At 43.8% G+C, this 22,900-nt stretch overlaps 1 protein-coding gene across 3 annotated transcripts; it reads left to right on the top strand.

Moving 5' to 3' along the window:
* The first annotated feature begins 308 nt into the window (after positions 1 to 308).
* Positions 309 to 21,730, top strand: UPF3A (UPF3A regulator of nonsense mediated mRNA decay). Of its 3 annotated transcripts, none has more exons than XM_070380671.1 (10): positions 309 to 2,789; positions 4,000 to 4,106; positions 5,718 to 5,824; positions 7,016 to 7,114; positions 7,219 to 7,329; positions 10,760 to 10,815; positions 10,905 to 11,051; positions 16,142 to 16,302; positions 17,307 to 17,601; positions 20,368 to 21,730. In XM_070380671.1, exons 1-10 carry the CDS (start codon positions 2,586 to 2,588, stop codon positions 20,605 to 20,607), a joined length of 1,527 nt encoding a protein of 508 aa, XP_070236772.1. In that variant the 5' UTR covers positions 309 to 2,585; the 3' UTR covers positions 20,608 to 21,730. The 3 variants fall into 3 exon arrangements, with proteins under 3 accessions (XP_070236772.1, XP_070236771.1, XP_070236773.1); XM_070380670.1 differs by having other exon boundaries at positions 317 to 2,789; positions 10,905 to 11,063; positions 20,368 to 21,723; XM_070380672.1 differs by lacking the exons at positions 309 to 2,789; positions 5,718 to 5,824 and having other exon boundaries at positions 10,905 to 11,063; positions 20,368 to 21,723.
* Positions 21,731 to 22,900: the final 1,170 nt, after the last annotated feature.

The following is a 22,900-nucleotide window of genomic DNA, read 5'->3' as shown; positions in this document are numbered from 1 at the left end:
TTTAAACAAAACATGCTCGGTAATGTGTAGGAAGCTAGATTTTCTTTCAGCTGTACTTTTTTTTCATGTAAAATCATAAGCGATTTTACAAGTGTGTATCCTTCACTGTCTTGAATTTGTATTATAAAATTTTATGTAAGAATAATTTCATTACGCAAACATGAATTATAAAATTCTGCCATTTCTCACCATCAGCCCATTTTGCCCCTACCTTCCACCCTCAGGATGTAATTAACTCTCTTATCTGACAACTGCATTTTCCTTGGCTTCCCTCATAGCACAGTTGGTAAAGAATTTGCCTGCAATACAAGAGACTCTGGTTTGATTCCTGGGTCGCGAAGATCTGATGGAGAAGGGATAGACTACCCACTCCAGTATTCTTGGGCTTCCCTTGTGGCTCAGCTGGTGAAGAATCCACCTGCAATGTGCAAGACCTGGGTTTGATCACTGGGTTGGGAAAGTCCCCTGGAGAAGGGAAAGGCTACCACTCCAGTATTCTGGCCTGGAGAATTCCATGGACTGTATCATCCATGGGGTTGCAAAGAGTCAGACAGGACTAAGCAGCTTTCACTTTCTTTGTCACAATAAAAGCTTTTGATCAGCATAACTAGGCTTTCAATACAGAGTTGATTGGAGACAGACAAGGAAACTATTGATCTAGTGTGTGCAACTTCATCATAGTTTATTCCTATAGGATTGCTTTCAGTTCAGTTCAGTTGTTCAGTTGTGTCCAACTCTTTGCGACCCCATGGACTGTAGCGTGCCAGGTTTCCCTGTCCATCACCAACTCCTGGAACTTGCTCAGACTCATGTCCATTGAGTCAATGATGCCATCCAACCATCTCATCCTTTGTTGTCCCCTTTTCCTCCTGCCTTCAATCTTTCCCAGCATCAGCGTCTTTTCCAATGAGTCAGTTCGCATCAAGTGGCCGAAGTATTGGAGTTTCAGCTTCAGCATCAATCCTTGCAATGAATATTCAGGACTGATTTCCTTTAGGATGGACTGGCTGGATCTCCTTGCAGTCCAAGGGACTCTCAAGAGTCTTCTCCAACATTACAGTTCAAAAACATCATTTCTTCAGTGCTCAGCTTTGTTTATAGTCCAACTCTCACATCCATACGTGTGTACATGTGTGCACATACATGTGTACATATATAGGATTCCTTTAGACTTAATGAAACAATGAAAACGACTCCTTGCCCCCTTGCTGGGGTTTTTGAGAACTTGGTTTTGGAACTTTTTTTTTTTTTTCAGTTTTTTAGCTCATTTAAAATGACACATTTCTGGGCTTCCCTGGTGCTGCAGTGGTTAAGAATGCAGGGGCAGCAGTTTGATCCCTGGCCCTGGAAGATCCCACATGCCACGAGGCAACTACTGAGCCTGTACTCTGGAGCCAGGGAGCTGCAACTGCTGAAGCCTAGAGCTGGTGCTCAGCCCAACCAAAAATAAAGAAAACGACCCATTTCGAGTTTGTTCATAGGTAGCGAGTGGTTCAGGGATAAAAGACTGGATTGAGTTAAACCTGGATAAAGTTAAAATGGATTGAGTTAAAACTGGGTTACTCCCAGTGGCTGCCCGCGACCCCTCTCTCTCAATGCCTCAGTTACTCCATTCTCATTTGTACTTGAAGTACTGGGAAGGTGCTACGAATGAAAAATATAGTCAACATGATTAAGTCGAAAATATGAAAAGACATGGCACTTAAAAATCAACCTGTATATGAATTATTCTAACCAAAGGTACTTCTGCCTGCATGTTTGTAAAAGGAAAACATGGTTGCTGTCCCATTGAGCGCTTCAAAAAATGAGTGAAGATTATATTGGAAACATTGAGGCCCTGTTTTGTGAGTGCTGAGCGTCTGAGTTACTCTAGTCACTGCAACCTGAACACTAAGGGCAGGTGAATTGAAACTTCTTTGCGGCCAATTTCTTCTCTCAACTCTGGGGCATGCATTCTACTTCGTAGGGGAAAGCCATGTGCTGATTTGTGCTGTCATTTCCTTGCTTTTTCTTAAATGTAACTGGTATTCTCTGACGAAAGGTTCCGATTTCCTTGGAAAATAAAAGGCTGTGAACACTATTGGGCTTCCCACGTGGCACAGTGGTGAAGAATCCACCTGTCAATGCAGGAGACTGCAGGTTGGATCCCTAGGTCGGGAAGATCCCCTGGAGTAGGAAATGGAAACCCGCTCCGGTATTCTTGCCTGAAAAAAACACTGTCAAGCGCGCGTGTATAATTTTCTGGAACGTTTCTTCTCCGCGGGAGACATTCCGCCCTGCCCCGGCCCGTTCAAAGCTCTTACTGAGGCTAAGCTCGCGCCCCGAATTTCCCGCTGACCGCGGCTCCAGGCCCACGGCCCGCCCAGCGCAGCTCGGGTCCGCCTCCGGCCCGCGCGCGCCCCTCCCCCGCCCGCGTCTCCCGCCCCTCCCCCGCCCGCGTCTCCCGCCCCGGCGGCGGGAGGGGACGCAGACGCGGAGCCCGGGGCGGGGGAGGGGACTTGTGGCCTCACAACGGTGGGGGCGGCCCAGTTCTCGCGAGGTTTCCGCTCTGACGGGAAGCGGCGGCACCGCCGCGTGGGGTACGGATGCGCTCGGAGGATGGAGCCGGGGGCCCCGGTGTGGCCGTTGCTACGCGGGGTCCGAGCGGGAGGGAGAAACCATCATCCGCAGAAAGCCAGTTCCGCCGGGAGTCTCCGCGGCGGGAGGCCGAAGCGCCGCTGGCCTCCTCTTCCAGCTGTGGGAGCGGCGCAGGCAAACCTCGCGAGGAAAAGAGGACGGTCTTGAGCAAAGTGAGGGCGGTGCGGGGGCGGTGCGGGGCCGGCAAACCTCGCGATAAGAGACTGCCCTGAGCAGTGAGGGGGCCAGGGGGCGGGGCCGCTGGCTCTCCAGCACCGCGGACAGCGGCGTCTGGGCGGCGAGGAAGCGATTGGCTGCCCACTGCAGTGTACTTGCTCCCACTCCAGTGTTCTGGCCTGGAGAATTCCATGGACTGTGTAGTGCATGGGGTCATAAAGAGTCGGACGCGACTGAGCGACTTTCACTTCGACTTTTCTGACTCTGGAGGAAGAAAAGTCAGTTCAGCCTGTGGGTGTTTCCTGGCGAGGTTGGACGCTGGGGCCCGCCAGTGCCGCGAAGTAGCTTTCCTCGCTGAGGAGAGCCGGGCGGGTCCTGCGGGGCTGCAGGCGGGCGGGCGGCGGACGCTGCCCCTCGGGCGCTCTGCCGCGGCGCCGCCTGTTGGGGCCCGACCGCGTCGTATTGAGCGCGTGGGCCGCAGTGCGGGCGGCTGGCTGTCTGGCTTTAATGACCATTGCCTGGGGAAGTGCTACTGTCCGCAGCCTTTTCTGACCTCACCGATCCCTTTTAGACTATTGAGCCCTCGTTACCCTTTTGACAGCCTTGTTCTCCGTGCGCATATTTCACGCATTTTAGGATATTTGTTGTTGTTCAGTCGCCCAGTCGTGTCCGACTCTGCCACCGCATGGACTGCAGCACGGCAGGCCTCCCTGTCCCTCATCATATTCCAGAGTTTGCCCAAGTTCATGTTCATTGCAGCGGTGAAGCTGTCCAGCAGCCTCATCCTCTGACGCCCTCTTGTCCTCCTGCCCTCAATCTTTCCCAGCATCAGGGACTTTTCCAATGAGTCGTCTGTTCGCAAAAGATGACCAAAATACAGGCGCTTCAGCTTCAGTCCTTCCAGTGAATATTCAGGGTTTGATCTCCCTTAAGATCGACTGGTTTGATCTCCTTGCTGTCCAAGGGATTCTCAGGAGTCTTCACCAGCACCACAGTTGAAAAGCATCAGTTCTTTGGTGTTCTGCCTTCTTTACGGTCCACCTCTCACAACAATGATATCCTAAAATACTCCGAGCTGGATATTCCGAGCCGAAACGGGGTGACCGGGATCCGGGTGGTTGTTGGTTAGCCGCTAAGTCGTGTCCCACTTAGTAGCTGAAGCTTCATGAGGTTCTAATGAATCCAACCAGCGACCTCTCTCCCCAGGTGGTCATCCGGCGGCTTCCCCCCAGCCTCACCAAGGAGCAGCTGGAACAGCAGCTGCACCCGCTGCCTGCACACGATTATTTCGAGTTCTTTACTGCTGATGTCAGGTGAGAAGACCTCACCAGCCTTAGGAGGCCGAGCGGGAATTCCTCGGCGGTCCAGGGTTAGGACTCCGAGCTTTCACTGCCCGCCCGGTTCAACCCCTGAACGGGGCACTAAGATCCCACAGGCTGTGCCGTGGGGCCAAGAAAAGGGGGGGAAAAAAAAAGAGCGAGGCACTGTTGTTGGGTGGTAAAGTAGTGTAGATATAGAAGCCATCTCTGTTTCAATGTCTTTCCCACACGTACGCAGAGATCAGTGCAGATCATTATTTCTTCAAGTTATTTCCAAGTAGTCGAATTACTAAATTCCCTTAAAATGATTTGAGTATCTCCATAGCATCAACATAGTCTAAAAAGAAAAGCAGTCTAACACCATATTACTTAATTTTGTTTTGGATATCAGTAAACTTTAATATTACCTTTTATATGAAATAAATTGTATTAAAATATAAGAAGGAAAACGAATAAATAATAGATGTATAAGCTAATGAGTTGTTACAGGTGAACACACCCATGTAGCTCAGCCCCCAGTGCTCCCTTCCAGGACTGACACCCCTACTTTCAGCCACCTCTGCTGAGTTATGTCTCTTTCTATTCTCATCTGCAGCTTGGTAGTAAGATGTTTCTGTCAATGCTTTAACAGTTCAATATCTACTTGTTATTAAAAAAGAGCAGACCTCAAGTTAGCCCAACAGGGGGACAGATCAGCTAGAATTTAGTGAATTTCACTATGTGATTTCTTAGTGACTTCACATTATCTGTATTAGTTTTCTCTTCAATATCATGAGTTCTCATTTATAGCAGTCATACATATTTTCCTTTTGAATAAATACCTTTCAGTAAAAACTGTCAGTTCAGTCAGAGAAAAGTATCACAGGTAAATATAGATTTGTGTTTTTCTTAAAAAGCCAACATAAACACGATTTTTTCAAATAACTAAAGTTTAGGCTACAGTTAAAGGAGGTCAGGCACTGGACTCAGAGTGACTCAGATTGGAATCTCAGCCCCACCTTTTTACCAACAGCTCCCTCAGCAGGTACCTGATTTCTCCAAACCTTAGTGTTCTAGTGTTCTCATCCATGAAATGGGATTGAAAGTTCCTGCCTATGAAGGACGTTGGTAACTGTGAGATGGAGGAGAAAGGTTTAGTTCTGTATATCCCATGCTGCATGCTATAATAAATACCCTTTTAAGATAACCTAAACAATGCTCTTTAAATCTGTAAGGGATCTCTTTACAATATAACGTTTTCTCTGAATGAATCATGACTGGGTTGTGTTGCAGTCATGATGTATGATTAGGAATGATCTCTGAATAACCTTGCCTTTGATTTCCTACATCTGAGAACTAGTATTTTAACCCTGGCTCTGTGCAGTAGAGAAACCAACCTAAAGTATCTCTGAAATCTTAAAAAAAAAAATCTCAGTTAATATTTTGTTCGGATTTTTTTGATGAAGAGTACCCAGATTGTTGTAATTAACTGAGAAATGATTCTTTGGCATAAAGGTTTTATCTGAAATAGTTTGTTGTATCCAGAAAAGAAAAAAAATTAAAATAAGTCTTAAGTTGTTTTGGTCTTAAGTTTTTTACTATTTTCATTGTTGTCTCTTCTTTCAGTCTTTATCCTCATCTCTACTCAAGAGCATACATTAACTTTAGAAATCCAGATGACATCCTTCTTTTTAGAGATCGTTTTGATGGATATATCTTCATTGATAGTAAAGGTTGGGTCATTGGCTTTTTAAACTCTTCATTATAATTTCTGAGTACATTAATTAAGTTTTGTTAGATGTTTGTGAGTTTTAATTGAGTCCATAGATGCTAATCTAAAATAACTTCTTAAACTTTGATTATGTTACTGTGGTTATGAGCTTATGTTGAAAATTAAAATTATATATAACCCAAAGAATTCTAGCAATTTTGTGTAGACAGTCTACTTAGGAATTATCATTGGGCAGTGAAATTTTTCTCATAATGAGTTTTCTGGATAAGTAAACTTTACTATTTTACGTAAAATTTTTCTGAATAAGTAAAATTAATTATATTATGCAAACTAAATTATTTTATCCTAGTGCTATGTACTAGGCATTATGGACACAGCATGAAAAGTGAATCAGACATTGTCCCTGTCTGTCTGAAGCCCTACTCTTCTCCTGGTTCTTGACTTTATTCTGCATAGTTGAGTATAATGCAAATATAGAAAAGTGTCTTGCAGATAAATGAGAGTTAAAATATCAGTCATCTGACAGATATAGAAGTGGCTAAAGGGTTTGGTACCAAGGTAGAAGTGTTTCATCTCTTGATTAAGCAGATTCTCTTAGTAAACTTTTCTGTCTGTCCCCACCCCAATATAACAACAAAATTAGTTTAAAGTTACTTTCATTCTGAATTTTCTGTATGAAGCAAATCTTACCTGAATATCATGTACATCCGTTGAAACCCTCTCTTTAAATAAGTGTCTCTTGTAAACTATGTCACTTCCTCGAATTCATATAATAGATTGATCATTGAATTAACCTTTAAAATTAAAAAATATAAGCTATGACTAGGAAAGCTATTTAAAGGTATCCCAAAATAAGCTCTTTGGTGGGAGGGTGAAGAGGTTTATTGAGGTATAAGTTACATGTGATTACAAAGTACCACTTTAAGGTATATAGTTTAATGAATTTTGAATATCTCCAGTCATGTAACCACAACTACAATTAGTTTATTTACTAAATAATTGCTAATTCTTTGTTTAAATCTGGAGCTTGATATGCTAAGATTACTGTTATTTGAAAGTATAATTAAATTATAGTTTAAATAGTAACATTATCAATGCTATGCTGAATGCTTAAGTAAGCTAGATTATTGTTTAAAAATGAATACAGAAAAGCCATTTCAGAATGGCTTTTGTAATTTGTTTCCTGTTAAAGGGCTAGAATATCCTGCAGTGGTAGAATTTGCTCCATTCCAGAAGATAGCCAAAAAGAAGCTAAAGAAAAAAGATGCCAAAACCGGAAGCATTGAAGATGGTGAGTCCTTTTTCAAGTAGTGGATTGTGAAGCTTTGAAATTAAGCACAGTGGTCAAATATAATTCTTTCCCATACATTCCTTTTTTTCTGTTTTAATTTACAGACCCAGAGTATAAGAAATTTTTAGAAACTTACTGTGTGGAGGAGGAGAAAACTAGTGTCAGTCCTGAAACTCTTCTGGGAGACATAGAGGCAAAGACACGAGAACTTATTGGTCTGTTTTGCTCATTTTTTTCTCTTTATTAAGATATATATTTATACAGTGTATTTTTCTTTTTCATGATTATTATAAAAAATGGATGCATGTGACAGGCTTGGCAGAAATATAGAGTGTTCCCCAGTTTTGACAAAAGGAAAAGGATGTCAACATGGCAAATGGGGAAAATATTTCTGATTATCTGTCGGTGGAGAGAGAACACCTGAGTTTTCAGCTATGGTCATTCTGCTTCAAAGTTCTGATGCTCTGAATTGGCAGCTGAGAAGACATTTGAGTGCTGTGTGCTGGGCTGCATCAGGGAAGCTTGTCTCAGAGCTGAAGCCAGTTATCTTTGCAAAGAGCAGCCACGGTAATGAGATGCTTTGCTTAAGAGTGATGTCATCTTGCCATCATTCAAAACTGTCACAGCCCCTAAGCAAGTGAGGCAGATGCAAGGATAAGCCCAGCCCGAGTGCTGGGTCTGGTTTGAACCCGGCCTTCAGCCTTCTCCCCACAGGTGGTCTATTTTGGGAGTGGCTGTACCCTAGTAGCAATCTACCCGAAGATTAAGGGTAGACATGGAACTCCTTTCTCTAGCAGGCAACCTGCTTGTCACTCCCAAACACATGTGAAGTGTCTCCCTCCTCACCTCTGTTGGGTCTGGGGCCTCCTTACTGCCTAACACTCCTCTGCCCTCCCCTCCCATGCCTACCTCCTGCTTATCCACTAAGACTTAGGAGACAGAACGGCTACACTGTTATACTTTATCTTCTTTGTTCTCTCTCTCTACATTAATTCTCCTCTCATTCTGCTTCCCTGCTCCCCACCCCCACAACAGAATGATATTTTTGTCTTTGTAGTCTCAGCACATGATACATTTCTTGGACAAGTTAGGTATTTGGTAAATATGTGTTGCATAAATTAGTAAGAAAGGTTAACATTATTGAAACGTTCTTCATTAGTCTAATAATGAAGTTTTATATTTTATAAGAGATGATTTAATGTGTGGCTGGAAGGATCTTTAATCACTGAAGTATTTATGGAGATGTGCTTAGCTCATGTTGACTGGGTGTCGACTCTGAGTCTGGGTCCGGGGCAGTATGAGAACAGGACACACGCTTCCCCTCTCTGTAGCTGCCCGCCTACGGGGGCGACTGGAGGAGACACAAGCAGAAACGCTTAGGCCCAAACATCTCCTCTTGTGAGAAGTGCCACAGACATGATGCAGTAGGGTATCGGGATAGAGAGAAGACCTCTCTGGGACTATATTTGAGCCAAGTCCAGTGGAGCCAAGAGATAGAAGGAGAGGGCTGGAGGCTGGCACTCTGGGCCTGCGTGGTTGGACACAGCGGGCAAGAGGCAGAGTTGCTGGAGAGGCAGGGCTGTTGCATAATGGGCTGGAGACCCATCGAGGGTGTGATCTGGTCTGATTTATTTTTCCCCATCACTCTGGTTGCTGCGGAAGATGGGAGAAGCTGGACTCTGCTTAGAGGCTCTGCTGTCCTTGGGGAAGGTGGCTGGATGAGTCCTGCAGAGTCAGCATGTGTTCTGGAGGTCGAACTGACAGGACTGGCTAAGGACTGGGTGTGGGGGTGAGACAGCAGAAAGAATCATGGCCTCCAGGTGCTCACCTTGAGCAGGTCAGTGGTTTACGGCACCTTGACTGAGGTGGAGAAGAAACAGTGTTGAGGGAAAATTGCAGTTTCGCTGTAGAATATAGTGATTTTAAGAAGAGCTAAACAAGGAAGGAAACTAGAAATTATTTATAAACTCAACTTCCTCCCCCTCCCATCTCTTTACCGCTTCTTCTTAAGCACCCTTGTGCAGGACCTTTTCTTCTGGGCAGTTGGATATCTGCCTGCTGGTCACACACACACACACTCACAGTCCCACAGAGTCCAGCCGTCCTCTCGCAGAGGAGAGACCAGTTGTCTTCTATGTTCCCAGTGCCTTGCCCAGTGTCTGCTGCATAGGAGATGCAGCGTACCTATTTACTAAATGAATAAATGTGGCTTAGAATCCACGAGCCCAGAGGAGCCTGTAGAACTTTGTTTCTGTGATTTCCTGTTTATGCCTATTTAAATGTAAACTTAATCAGGAAATTCATGGCGAATGCCTTTTCCTTTTCTTAGGTTCTAACCTTTAGTGGATTCTTAGGCTCAAGTGTGAGCCATGTGAGTTATGTGCAAGTGTTAGTTCACTCTAAAGTTGCAGTTCAGTGCTGGCCTGTCAGAGTCTTTAGAGCAGACAGACCTGGGCCCAGGTCCCAGCTCTGAGACTTAGCAGCTATGGGACTTGCTTCCTCATAGGTGGTTGTGGCCGAGCCTAGTAAGTGGGGACTGTTCTATTGTAGGTTAAATCAGGGCTACATGGCCATGCATGTTCTCTTTAGTAAAAGATACACCTTTATGGTTTGTAAAGCACTTTCTTTGGGGCTTCTCTGATGGCTCAGTGGTAAAGAATTCATCTGGAATGCAGGAGATGCAGGTTTGATCCCTGGGTCAGGAAGATCCCCTGGAGGAGGAAGTGGCAACCCACTCCAGTATTCTTGCCTAAAAAACCCCATGGACAGAGGAGTCTGGTGGGCTACACAGTTCATGGGGTGGCAAAGAGTCAGACATGACTGTGCAACTGAGCATGCAAAGCACTTTCTTATATAGGGTGTCACTTACCCATCATATCAGGCCTCTGAAGAAACAAGGCAGGTGTTTATAGTAAAGGAGGGAAGGCAGGTGGAGTCTTCGTATCAACCCCCCTTACCCCCCTACCACCCGTTCCCCTGTAGGTCTCAGCCCTGCAGCAGCTGACAAGTCCAGAACCTCCGCAGTGCAGAGCAGAGTCCTCACTCATTTCCAGCCCTGCCCCCACCCCATGGATACAAAAATCTGGGTGCTTAAGTCCCCTCTATAAAATTGTGTTATATTTGCATGCAGCTTACACACATTCTGCTGTATACTTTAAGTCATGTCTGGATTACTTATAATACATGATACACTGTAAATGCTGTGATAGTTGCCACTGAGTTACAAATTCAAAGTTTTGCTTTTTAGAACTTTTTGTAAATTTTTTCCCAAATATTTTTGATCCGTAGATCAAAAATCTGCAGATGCAGAACTGATGATGTGAGGGCCGTCTGTATATAAATGGAATATTTGGAAAGTTTAATGTATTCATTTTGCTATTTTGCTTTTATATCATTTTTGGGTAATATATAAGACTCCTTTAAGAATAAGGAATTAAATGCCTAGTATGTGTAACTGTCAGTAGCTCCAAATTCCTTGACTTTATAGAGATAGAGTAAGAATTCCCCCAGATAAAATGAACGCTCATGTAAACTTTAAAATTGTATATTCTTCCCTTGTTTTAAAGGTTGAATTGAAAGCAAGTATTTAAAATAGGGAAATCTTATTTTACAGTTAAAGACTACATTGCAATGTTTGTATTTTAGCTAGAAGAACCACACCTCTCTTGGAATATATTAAGAACAGAAAATTAGAGAAGCAGGTAGGTCTGGCTCTTTACCCTGTGAATAGCCTTCTTGTTTCCATCATGTCTGTGCAGACAGTTTATACACACACTTTCCACATCTTTAGCGAATTCGAGAAGAAAAACGAGAGGAGCGGAGGAGGAGGGAGCTGGAAAAGAAGCGCCTACGGGAAGAAGAGAAGCGGAGGCGGCGGGAGGAGGAGAAGTGCAGGAGGAAAGCAGCAGAAAAACAGAAGAAAACGGCGGAGAAGGAAGTAAGGATGAAGGTAACTTCCAGGAGTGTCAGAGAGTGGGCTTCTGCTTAGATTTGCCCTTCAAGAAAGATTTCCTAACTAAAAAACTGCATGTTTGAAACCCGCTGGCTTTGTGTATACTGCCTTTCTGTATGCAGGCTGACTCATAGAACTGGTTGTGTCATTTCTTTTGTGGTAGCAGCAATGGTTTCTACATCTCTTCCCCGGTTTTTTCTTTGACTGACGCATTCATTTAGCAAGGTGATTTAGGTTTTTTCTCTGTGTAAAATTTACTCCCCAATTGGGGTCAGCCATTACCTTCTTAGTATTCTGCTCAGGTGACTTTAACTCAGTCTAGATTCCAACCTATCATGCATCTTACCTCTTCAATGAAGTGTTTAAAGTGCTCTTTAAGGATTCATTAAAATCATGTAATATAAAGGGAAAAAAATGAAAGGTCAGGACCAGGTGGGAACTAGGTGGAGAGGAAAGGAAAGAGATCACAGTTGCCATAATTGAGCAACAGATCAGTTGCTGATAATGCTCAGCAATCAGAAAAGTTGATGAGAAACATTTTCATTATCCACGAGGAGAAAACACACCGTTTCTTCAAGGAAAGCAAAGCTTTTTCTAGGCCTTTTCTCTCATAGGTGTTCATATGGGGTTCACTAGCATTGAAGGGAATCTCCTAACGATTTGCCTGTAAAACACACAGCCACGTGTGTCGGTCAGGACTGGCTTGGTGACGCTGCAGTGAAAGTAGCCTCAGGATCTCACTGGATTCATGCAGCTGTTCCTGCTCATATCACGTGTCTGTTGTGCACTGCTCATCATGGCCCTCCAGGGACCCAAGCTGAGGAGGCTCCATCTTGCATTTGCTTCCACAGTCTTTCTGACGGAGGAGGAGGTGTGTAACACAGCAGATTGCACCCTGGTTCTTAAACCTTTTCTATCTGCTGCATTTCACTGGCCACTGAAAGGCACATCCCTACCTAATGTCAATTTGAAGGACAGCAGAAGCATCAGGAGGAGAGCCTGAAACATCTGATGAACAGCACTCCTGCATAACGATTTCCAAAGACCATTCCTTGAAATGTGTCTCCTTAAGTTTAAGGATTTGCTGAAAAACTCAGCCTGATGGACGGTGTAGGCCAGGTTATGTTGTTCCAGCACATCTGCTGCAAAGATAAACTCAGCATGCAAGATGAGCAAGAAGTCGGACAGAGTGGTTTCCTTCATCTTGGCTTTGATGACAATTCTTACAGATCTATGTAGCTTTAAAATCTTATAACCTGATAATAATATTGATGAAATTGAGGAGCACAATCAAGATTATTAAGTGAAGATTGTCTATCTTGCTTATGCCAGGGCATGGACCTAATAACAGGCAAAGCAAGGGTGTCCCCTGAAAATAACTCAGTGTCTCCTGTTTGTCCATGTGGTTTAGTGTGAGCACAACTATTCATAGTAGAAATGTAGCTGATATACTTCCTATAACAAACTTACATAGTCTCAACAGTACAAATTAACAGCCCTTGAAGGATAATAAAACGAAGCTGCAATACTATGGGAAGGGCTTTGTCATTGTAGAATGTCAGCTCTTCGTGACCAGAGGGGAGGAAGGTGTATCCTTAATGCAGACCTTACGCTTGCAGGTATGCAGATATTGCCTAACCTTCTTTTCCTTTACCTTTCTCAGCAAAATGTAATAGCACTTAATGCTTGATATTCTCAAAAGTGGTTTTTTCAACAGCTTTGAGACTTTTTCAGGAAGAATCATTGAAACTTGTAGCCTACAATTTTGACTATAATTTTAAGTAAGACTTAATGGTATTTGAAGTAGAACATTTTATTTTTACATGTTTGAATATGGAATTAGAAATCAAAATAAGCTAAAGAAATAAAAACAAATTATGTCAGTAAAAGTAACTGTAGGACTCTTCACATAGAAAAAGAAGCCAAAACATGGGCACAGCAGGAGAAAGACTTAGTCTTATTGAATCTGGTAAAACAGAATCCTGGTGGCAGGTTAGACCCCACTGACACGAGTCGTCCACAGCTCTGTCCTCTGAGTGTCTGATCTGATCTGGGCTTCTGATCTGACAGTACGTATCCGACTCCAAGGGGAGCCTTTTATGAGCATGTGCTCAGTGTGGGGATCTCTGACCTAAGATTCCTCTGGGGAGATCAAGTTTTAAAAAAAGGAAACCTAAAAAATAAAATCTGTAAAGAAAGACCAAAAGAATTTATATTGATAACCTAAAAGTGAGGAGGCAGAGAGAGGTCCTCATGGCCCCTTTTACCATAAAGAGAATACGCAGCCCAGTGGTTCATTCTCCTCAGAGGACTAAGCGGTGAGCTCACGTTGAGGAAGGCAGTCAGGCTGCCAGAGTCACAAATGAAATTCCTGAAAACTTTGTAAGTTGTAGGTTATTATCTGAAAACGTTGTGTGATCTTTTCCACGAAGCTCTGTAGGAACAGGTGTGTGAGATCAGTTTATAAGCATGGATGTGGACTGGACGAGGCACACATGCCCTGACCCCCGCTGTCCACCCCGCTGTCCTCCGTGCACCCTCCCCGCTGCCCTCATGCTCCCTCCCCACTGTCCTCCCCGCTCCCTCCCTACTGTCCTCTGTGCTCCCTCCCTGCTGTCCTCCCCACTGTCCTCCGTGCACCCTCCCTGCTGCCCTCGTGCTCCCTCCCCACTGTCCTCCCCGCTCCCTCCCTGCTGTCCTCCGTGCTCCCTCCCTGCTGTCCTCCCCACTGTCCTCCGCACACCCTCCCGCTGCCCTCGTGCTCCCCCCACTGTCCTCCCCCTCCCCTCCCTGCTGTCCTCCGTGCTCCCTCCGCTGTCCTCCCCACTGTCCTCCGTGCACCCTCCCCGCTGCCCTCGTGCTCCCTCCCCGCTGTCCTCCCCGCTCCCTCCCTGCTGTCCTCCGTGCTCCCTCCCCACTGTCCTCCCTGCTGTCCTCCGTGCTCCCTCCCCGCTGTCCTCCGTGCTCCCTCCCGCTGTCCACCCCACTGTCCTCCGTGCTCCCTCCCCACTGTCCTCCCCGCTGTCCTCCATACTCCCTCCCTGCTGCCCTCCCCGCTGTCCTCCATGCTCCCTCCCCGCTGTCCACCCCACTGTCCTCTGTGCTCCCTCCCCGCTGTCCTCTATGCTCCCTCCCTGCTGCCCTCTGTGCTCCCTCCCCCGCTTCCCACACAGGGAGCTCCTCCGCGCCCGCCGCCAGATTCACGCCCACTCAGGATGGCTCCCTTCGCTGTCTGCTCCCTGGGCACATCCTGTCTGTGCAGGGGGCCCTTCCCTGACCCCTTGAGAAACCATTCCTCCACCCTCCCCGACACCTCTTTGTACTTGTATTCTGTTTATTATGTGTCTATAGCATTTTATAACCTCCTGAGATTATCTGGCTCACTCTTCGTCACTGTGGTTACGGTTCTCCCACTCTGGAGATGCCACCGCCTTGGCAAGAATATCAAGTGTGAGGCCCTGACTGTGGGCCCTCGTTTCACACAACTGCATTCCTAGCCCTGAGCCTGGGCTCTCCTCCCCAGTTCAGGGCACACAGCTCATTAAACCCTTGCTACCTCTGGAGCGATAGGAATGTCCTGTATGCCAAGAGCTAAGAGGTGGCTGGAGCCCTGGATGGCTTCAGGATGGAAGCTGGTCACCAGAGAGACCAGGCGTGATTACAGGGTTAGAACTTCCAGCGCCGTCCCCACCTCCCACAAGGGAAAGGGCTGGAGATTGAGTTCAGTCATCAGTGGCCAGAGGTGCAATTGATGATGCCTATGGAATGGCATCTCCATAAAAGTCCTGAAGTGTGGGGTTTGGAGAGCAACCTAGCTGGTGGACACACACATCCTGCTGCCGAGAGAGTGGAGGTGGGAGGCCTCAGACTGCTCCCAGGTACCACGCCCCGAGCTCTCTCCCAGCTGGCTGGGCCTGAGTTGTACTCTTCATAACAAACCAGTGATAGTAAGTAAAGTGCTTCCTGAGTTCCCTGAGTTATTCTCATTCAAGAACTCCCTGAATTTATAGCCTGTCAGTCACAAGTACTGGTGACAGCCTGGGACTAGCACCTGGCCTCTGACGTGGGGACGGCCCCATGGGGTCTGACCTTGACCCCAGGTAGATGGTGTCAGAACTGGTGTTGGAAAAACTCTTTGATTTCAGAAATATTGTTACAACAGTTTGTAGGTGCATAAACTACTAGTTGGATTGATGGAGACATTCACTATTGCATTTCCCTGTGGTTTGCATATATTACTTTTTAAACTAAAAAAAGATAGACTGTTACCTGAAAGGATTCTCCATAGGCAGGTAATCTCTGATGAGAGGCAACTTTCACAATTGTGTCTGACAGTCTGTATTTCATTCTTAAATGATCGCATTTAGTGAAATATGTCTGTGTATAGTTTTCCTATACCACAACTTAAATAAGTTCACTTTTATAAGTGAGAGCAAAATTCTTACATGTAGACTTAAGTTCATGACCCTGCCTGTAGTACTAAAGTTCAAAGAATAAGAACAGAAGGAAGGTCCAATTTCATACCAGAAGCAGTGTATCAGCGTTACTGCTAAGTCTGTTACAAGAAAGAGAGTAATAGGTAGTTTGAAAACTATTCTCAAAGTCATCAACAGTAAAACATTTTTAAAAAGTTTTTACTGTATTATAAAAATAATATGTGTTCATTTTAGAAAAACTAGAACCTATAGATGAAAGGAAAGAAAATCATTTCATTTCTGCTAACTGAAAATAATAACACTATTGCATGCCTTTTAGACATTTTTCTATTAATATATCTGTGAATCAACATATAAATAGGAATCAGATCATTCTGCTTTGTAACATTCTTTTCTTCATTTATATAATATCTTTTTATCACATTATCCTAAATTGTTTTTCATAACTACAAAGTACCTCATTGACTGAATGTTCCCGTGTATATTTAACCAAAAACCTGTTCATTGGATCTTTAGCTTATGTTTTTTGCTATTCAAACATTTGGGCTCGATATTGGTGTATATTTTAAATTATTTATTAAATACATTCTTTTTAATATACTCTTAAAGTGGTATTTTACTAGCATTATAATTTCTCAGCTTCTCAAAAAACCAGAAAAGGGAGAGGAGCCGAGCACTGAGAAACCAAAAGAAAGAGCGGAGGAGACTGACCCTGGAGACGGGAAGTGGGAGCCCTGTCCCAGTGCGGTGGTCCTGAAGCCCAAGCCCCCAGAGGGCTCGCTGGAGGAGCTCCGGGAGAGGTGAGCCGAGCTCTTGTTTCTCTGACCATGTTCCGCACCTGAAGTTGTCATCAAGTTGTGGTCGTGTCGCCTTCTGCAGTGTGAGTAAATGCTTATATTTCAAAAATATGCTTGGAATTCAGGAGTTTTGCTGGGATGCGCTTGTCCACACCTTTGCCTCTGTGGTCAGGGTCATGCTGATGGTGAACCGTCAGTCTGCAGCCCGAGGCTATCTTCAAGCAGGGAGTGTCCTGCCTCCAGGGTCCACTCTTCTGCTGCTCCTCTTGGATCCCTGCCTTTGCCTGTCCGTCTTCTCTTCTCACTCTCTTCCTCAGGGGTCTCTGTCGGTTTGTAGCTCTCTTCTGTGCTCTTGTCCTGTTTCCGGCACAGATGCGTGCTTGCAGATCTTTCTGTTCCACGAGCCCTGCTGCCTTCGTGTGCGGAGCCACAGATGGTATGTGGGGCTCATGCAGAGAAAGACTTTAAGATGAGCTAAGCAGCGACTGAACTGAACTGAACTGAAGCAGCAACTTATTTACTTAATATTCATTTAACAGTTTGATATATGCATGTGTTAATTTTTTAAGTTAATTTTAGCTCTGCTTGGAACAGAAACTCAAACTGACAGTTCTGTGTCATGATGGATGTTCATCTGGTCTACTAGGAAAGTCCCTTGATTACTTCTAGTCTCATTTGCTTTATCTGTAAAAAAAAAACCCACAGAGGGTTGTATTTACTAGGAATTACAAGAATGTGTGTGTGTGTATATGATACCTTAGTTTAGTGCCTATTACATATATGTCACTCAAACGTAAGAGTAAATGTTGTTACTACTCTTGTTTATTCATCTTTTCAAAAGTTTCTTATTGAGCATCTGTCGTGTGCCCATCATGTGCAAACCTGCACAACAGTGATGAGCAGACTATATGTTCCCTGCCTGTTTCTGAACTTGGAATCTGGAAGGGAAGACAGATAATTGTCAGGCAGTTTATGTAAGGTTACTGATAATTTGTGTTGAATCACAGGTCACAAAATGACAGTGATAAAGAGCAAAGGGATAAGGAGAGAAGATCCCGAGAAAAAGAACTTGAAGCACAGCAATGCCACTTGGATGACAGCAGGAAACACAGAGCCCACCATGAGCTGGAAAAATGTTCGGGAAGAAATGGAGAAGAGCTGGCACGGGGGAAGGGGTCGGCCGCAGACGGAGGGAGAAGAGGGAGCCAGGATAGGGGCTGCCCTGTGGAAGCAGCAGAGAGGCCGGGAAGGGAGAAGAGTGAAGACCGGCCGGCACCCAGAAAGGAGCGCACGGGAAACAAGGTTCTTTTATTCTTCAGGGATAATCTTCCATTTATTTCATCTGCTCAAACTATTAACTATAATCCTGCAGGCTTACAGCTGCTTTTCCAAACAAAAATGTTTTATTTAACCAAGTGTCTTGAGGTGTCTTGAGATGCAGGACCACAGGCTTTGACAGTGTCGTAGACCCTGAAAGGCTGTGTCTGTAGAGCAGTGATTCTTGTCAAGTGAGAGGGTACCAGGGCCTGAGATGAAACCAGCATCTCCTTTACTCAGAGAATTGATTTTTTTTTTTTTAACCAAGAAAGGAAAAAAAAAACCCCACAAAACCCTTTTATTTAGCATAAAACTGCACATTCACACTATTTGCCTAAGAATAAGTAATGGAAAGATTATCTATTTTACCCCTAAGACAGTGAGGAAAATATGTCTTGGTGCTTCCTTTTACGTTATTAACAGTGTTCTGATTTTTTAAATTGAAGTTTAGTTGATTTACAATATTGTGCTGGTTTCAGGTATACTGCGAACTGGTTATTTTTTTCAGATTATATTCCATGATAGGTTCATACAAGATATTAAACGTAATTCCTGTGCTATACAGTAAATCCTCATTGCTTATCCATTTTGTGTCTAATAGTTTGTATCTGTTAATCCCATACTCCTAATTTGTCCCCCCCTCTTTCTTTCTCTCCCTTGATAATCGTAAGTTTGTTTTCTGTGACTGTGGGTCTATTTCTGTTTTGTATATAGATTCATTTATATTATTGTTAGAGTCTACTTGTAAGTGTGATCATATAGTTACTCTCTCTGTCTGACTTACTTCACCTAGCACAATCATCTCTAGGTTCATCCACGTTGCTGCAGATGTTCATTGTTTCATTCTTTTTATGGCTGAGTAATATTCCATAGTATATACGTACCACATCTTCTTTATCCACTTATCTGTCAATGGGCACTTAAGTTGCTTCCATACCTTGACTACAGTAAGTCTCCCACATACGAACAAATTCCCATCAGAGAGTGTGTTCATTAAGTCCAGTTTGTTCATAAGTCCAACAAAGTTAGCCCAGGTACCCAACTAACACAATTGGCTAGGTAGTACTGTGTTGTAATAGGCTTATAATACTTTTCACACAAGTAATACATAGGTTTACTGAGTTATATGAGTTGTTTATGTAGTTTGGATATTAACCCCTTGTTGGTCACATCATTGGTAAATATTTTCTCCCATTCTGTAGGGGTTTTTTATTGGTGGTTTCCTTTGCTGTGCAAAAGCATCTAAGTTTAATTAGGTCTCATTTGTTTATTTTCTTTTGCTTTGGGAGACTGACCGAAGAAAATATCGCTATGATTTGTCAGAGGATGTTTTGCCTGTGTCCTCTTCTAGGAGTTTTATGATGTCATGTCTTATATTTAGGTCTTTAAACAATTTTTGAGTTTATTTTTGTGCATGGTGTGAGGGTATGTTCTCATTTCAGTGATTTGTGTGTAGCTGTCCAGCTCCCCCAACACCCCTTGCTGCTGAGACTGTCTTTTCTCCATTGTGTATTCTTGCCTCCTTTGGCTTAGATTAATTAACTATGGATGTGTGGGTTTATTTCTGGGCCCTCTACTCTGTTCCGTTGATCCATATGTCTGGTTTTTGTACCATAATGTTTTGATTACTGTGGTTTTGTAGTATAGTCTGACATCTGAAAGGGTTACACCTTCAGCTTTGTTCTTTTATGTCAGGATTGCCTGGGCAGTTCTGGGCTGTTTGTGGTTCTATATAAATTTAAGGATTATTCTAGTTCTGTGAGAAATATCATGGGTATTTTGATAGGGATTGCATTACCTCTGTAGATTGCTTTGGCTAGTGTGGCCGTTTTAGCAGTATTAATTTTTCTGATCCAAGAGTGTGGGAAAGAGTGTGATAGGCTACACAGGCCTACCAAGCTCTTTCCCACTCTTCTCATTGGCCAGGCTGATATTAAGGAAAAGGACGTTCTGGTAAACCCCACGGTAGTAGTGACTGTGGGGACTTCACACACAGCCCAGGAGTGGTGGGTAAAGGTGAGTGGTGAGCCCTAGAGAAACAGCATAAGACATGCCCCCCGAGTCACATTGCCCCTCAGGTGGCCAAGGCTGCTGTTCTGCCCAGGCACACATACAGCTCCCGTAGGGCTGGCTGGCCTCAACGGTCCTGGCCTGCAGGATCGCTTTGTCCTTCCCTGGCTTTGCTTTCCCATGCCCTGAAGCAGTTTTATTTCATTTCATGTACTTTATTCAGTGATGTTTTTATCCCACCACCTCTAAGAGTTTAGTATGATAACTGGTTAGTATTTTCTATAAAGGGGACAGTGGAGGAATAAGGTACACAGAAATTGTAGCTTATTACAAATGTGTGACTGCTCAGCTCATAGCTCAAAGGCCATGTCTTAGTTTGTTTCCAATTTTGCATCCACCGTGCATGGTGAGTTTGAAGGGTTGTAATGAGTGTGTTTGAGTTTTCACCTCTCACAATAGGAGGGAATGCCATGATTGTACCAATTCCACAGAGTGGTCTAGGTTTGAGCAATAACACTTTCTCAGAGACTACTTTCAAGTTATTTTGAATACTCTTTTTCATGGCCTATTTTAAAATCTCAAAATGCCTAGTTTCTGAGATAGTGCTATGAAAAAGGCTGATTTTTACCTGCTAGACTGATTTTCTTTAGATAATTAGGATTATCAGGGCCTAAAATAGAGCTGTTGCCCCAACCTGTGTTTCTGGCCCTTGGAAGAGTAACACGCCTTCTGTCCTGGCAGGACCGGCCAGGCTTGCAGCTGTACCAGCCCAGAGCTCGCATCCGAGCCTGTGACTGTGATGGAAGACACCCTGAGGAGGGCCGCGACGGGAGGAGGGGTGAGGCGGAAGACTCAACGGTGGCTTTAGCTGAGAAGAGCGAAGAGGCGGTGTGGGGCGACATGCATGTTGGTGACGTGGGTGGGGGCTCCCCACCTCAACGCTCTGTGGATTCGAGAGGGCGTTCCTTCCGGAAGTTATAAATTAAATTAGCCTGGGATAAAACCTGCACACTGAATTTACTAATGAAGAAATGAGAAAGCAGAACTATAAAGGTGGCATAGAAATACAAGAAACCATTCTTAAGTAATCTTTTAAAACTTTGAACAGAGTTACAGATTTTACCATTTCTGTTATAAACTGGTATATATAATTTAACCAGAACCAAAAGAAAACTAGTATTGTGTGAATTCTGAAGCCCTTTCAACATGTTGTAGGAATAACGTGGACTTTGAGTTTTACACATTCGTAAGCAAATGGTCTATCTTGTGCCTTTGTTGTTTTCTGTGGGAAGTGAGCAGCTCTCGTTCCTTATAACTCCTGTAATTCAGCCATTCATGGACCTCCTTTCATAAGGATTCACTAAGGCCGTGGTGCTGTTGTCCCTCTGATAGGAACTCTAACTCTGTATAAAGCCCCAAATTGTTGCCCTTTTAACAATATGGCCACAGAATTAACAAAAACAGTTCCAGTCTTTTGATGGGGTGCTCATGGTTTATAACATAAATGGCATTATTTTGAGAGAGGGATAACTTAGGTATGGCATTGGGTTTTTTCTTTTTGCAGCCTGAGGCAGTTGTAAAATAACTTAATGTAGCTTTTTGCAACTGTGTATTCTATAGTATTTTTTCTTTTGGTGAAATTTTAAATGTTAATGTTTTTGGCACTGTGCTTTGTACCATTTATTAAATAAAAATTTTAGTTGCTATGAATTTGAACTCCAGTTATGATACTTTCCCTATGTAGACTGTTATGTGATTAAAAAACTGCTTTTTAAAATGTAGCTGTAATCATCTGAATATTTTGATTATTCCTTATAAGATATAAAATATGTCTCAGGAAACTGAGATTTGTTGTGAGAAAGCTCCTTGCTTGTGGGCAGTCAGTCTGCCAGCACTGCTGTGCTCTAGCTCTTGACTCAGGAGGTGGGGGTGGAGAGGAGGGCTTGCTGTGGGTTCAGTGAGATCCAGGTGACCTAGCAGCTTCAACTCTGGCAGAAAAGGGCTAGATAGTAAACACTTTAGATTTTACAGGCGATAAGGTCTGTGTAACAACTATTAAACTCTGCCATCATAGTGGAAAAAGCAGCCTTCGAATACATTTACAATAGAAAAATGAATGGGTAGGGCTGGGTTCCTGTAAAACTTAATTTATAAAAACAAGAACAACAAAAATAAATAAATAAAATAAAATAAAAACAAGAACATTCAATATTTGGCCTGTGGACCACAGTCTGTTAGGGTTCATTTTCAAGATCCGTGGTTTAAAGGAATGATTGTTAATACTTTTGGGTTTCAGGAACACTTTGTATTCTTAAGAATTATTAACCACCACAAAGGACTTTTATCAGCTATTGATGTTTACTGTAGTCAAAATTAAAGCAAAATGTTTAAGCACAAGCATATATAAACATATGTTCCTTTTAGCTGTCAGAGTAATAACCTCACCACACAATTCTACTCCTGGGTATAAATTTGAAAAAACAGAAAACACTAATTCAAAACGATACTTGCTCCCCAAAGTTCACAGCAGCATCATTGACAATTGCCAAGGCACGGAAGCAACCCAAGTGTCCGTCAACGGAAGAATGGACAGAGAAGGGGTATATATATACAGTGGAATCTGCTCAGCCACAAAGAGGAAATGTTTCCATTTGCAGCAGCATGGATGGACTTCAAGGGCATCGTGTTAAGTGAAATAACTCAAAGGTAAACACTATATGACATCACTTACATATAGGACCTAAAACAGAAAACTAGTGAGTAAAACAACAACAAAAACGACTCACAGATACAGAGAACAGTTTAGTAGTTACCAGTGGGGAGCGCAGAGGAAGGAGGGGCAAGATAGGGCTAGTGGGTTAAGAGGTGCCAACTATGGTGTACAAACATTTAAGCTACAAGGACATATTGTATAGCACAAGGAATATAACCAGTATTTGATAGTAACTATGACTCGATGGACATGAGTTTGTGTAAACTCCGGGAGTTGGTGATGGACAGGGAGGCCTGGCGTGCTGCGATTCATGGGGTCGCAAAGAGTTGGACACGACTGAGCGACTGAACTGATGAATGGAATATAACCTTTAAAAGTTATGAATGACTATGTTTCACACCTGTACCATGTAATACTGTTGTAATGATAACGCAACTGATGTAATACTGTACATCAACTATACTTCGATTAACAATAAGAAAAAGTGGCTGGAGTGACACACGAGGTCACCACGTGCCTCTGTACAGCAGGCGCTTCTCCAGGCGTCAGCCACACAGAGGT

The sequence above is a fragment of the Bos mutus genome, chromosome 12 (genome assembly GCF_027580195.1).
Source record: "Bos mutus isolate GX-2022 chromosome 12, NWIPB_WYAK_1.1, whole genome shotgun sequence".
In the NCBI taxonomy this organism is placed as follows: domain Eukaryota; kingdom Metazoa; phylum Chordata; class Mammalia; order Artiodactyla; family Bovidae; genus Bos; species Bos mutus.
Note: the sequence above shows the minus strand (reverse complement) of the source record. Positions and strands in the feature narration are given on the sequence as shown.

What these genes read in the sequence shown, in the direction of transcription:
- UPF3A (XM_070380670.1), top strand. Translation starts at nt 2,586, where the DNA reads ATGCGCTCGGAGGATGGAGCCGGGGGCCCCGGTGTGGCCGTTGCTACG. An exon ending in TATCTTCATTGATAGTAAAG is followed by an intron (nt 5,825 to 7,015) that starts GTTGGGTCATTG and finishes TTCCTGTTAAAG; the next exon opens with GGCTAGAATATCCTGCAGTG. An exon ending in AACCGGAAGCATTGAAGATG is followed by an intron (nt 7,115 to 7,218) that starts GTGAGTCCTTTT and finishes TTTAATTTACAG; the next exon opens with ACCCAGAGTATAAGAAATTT.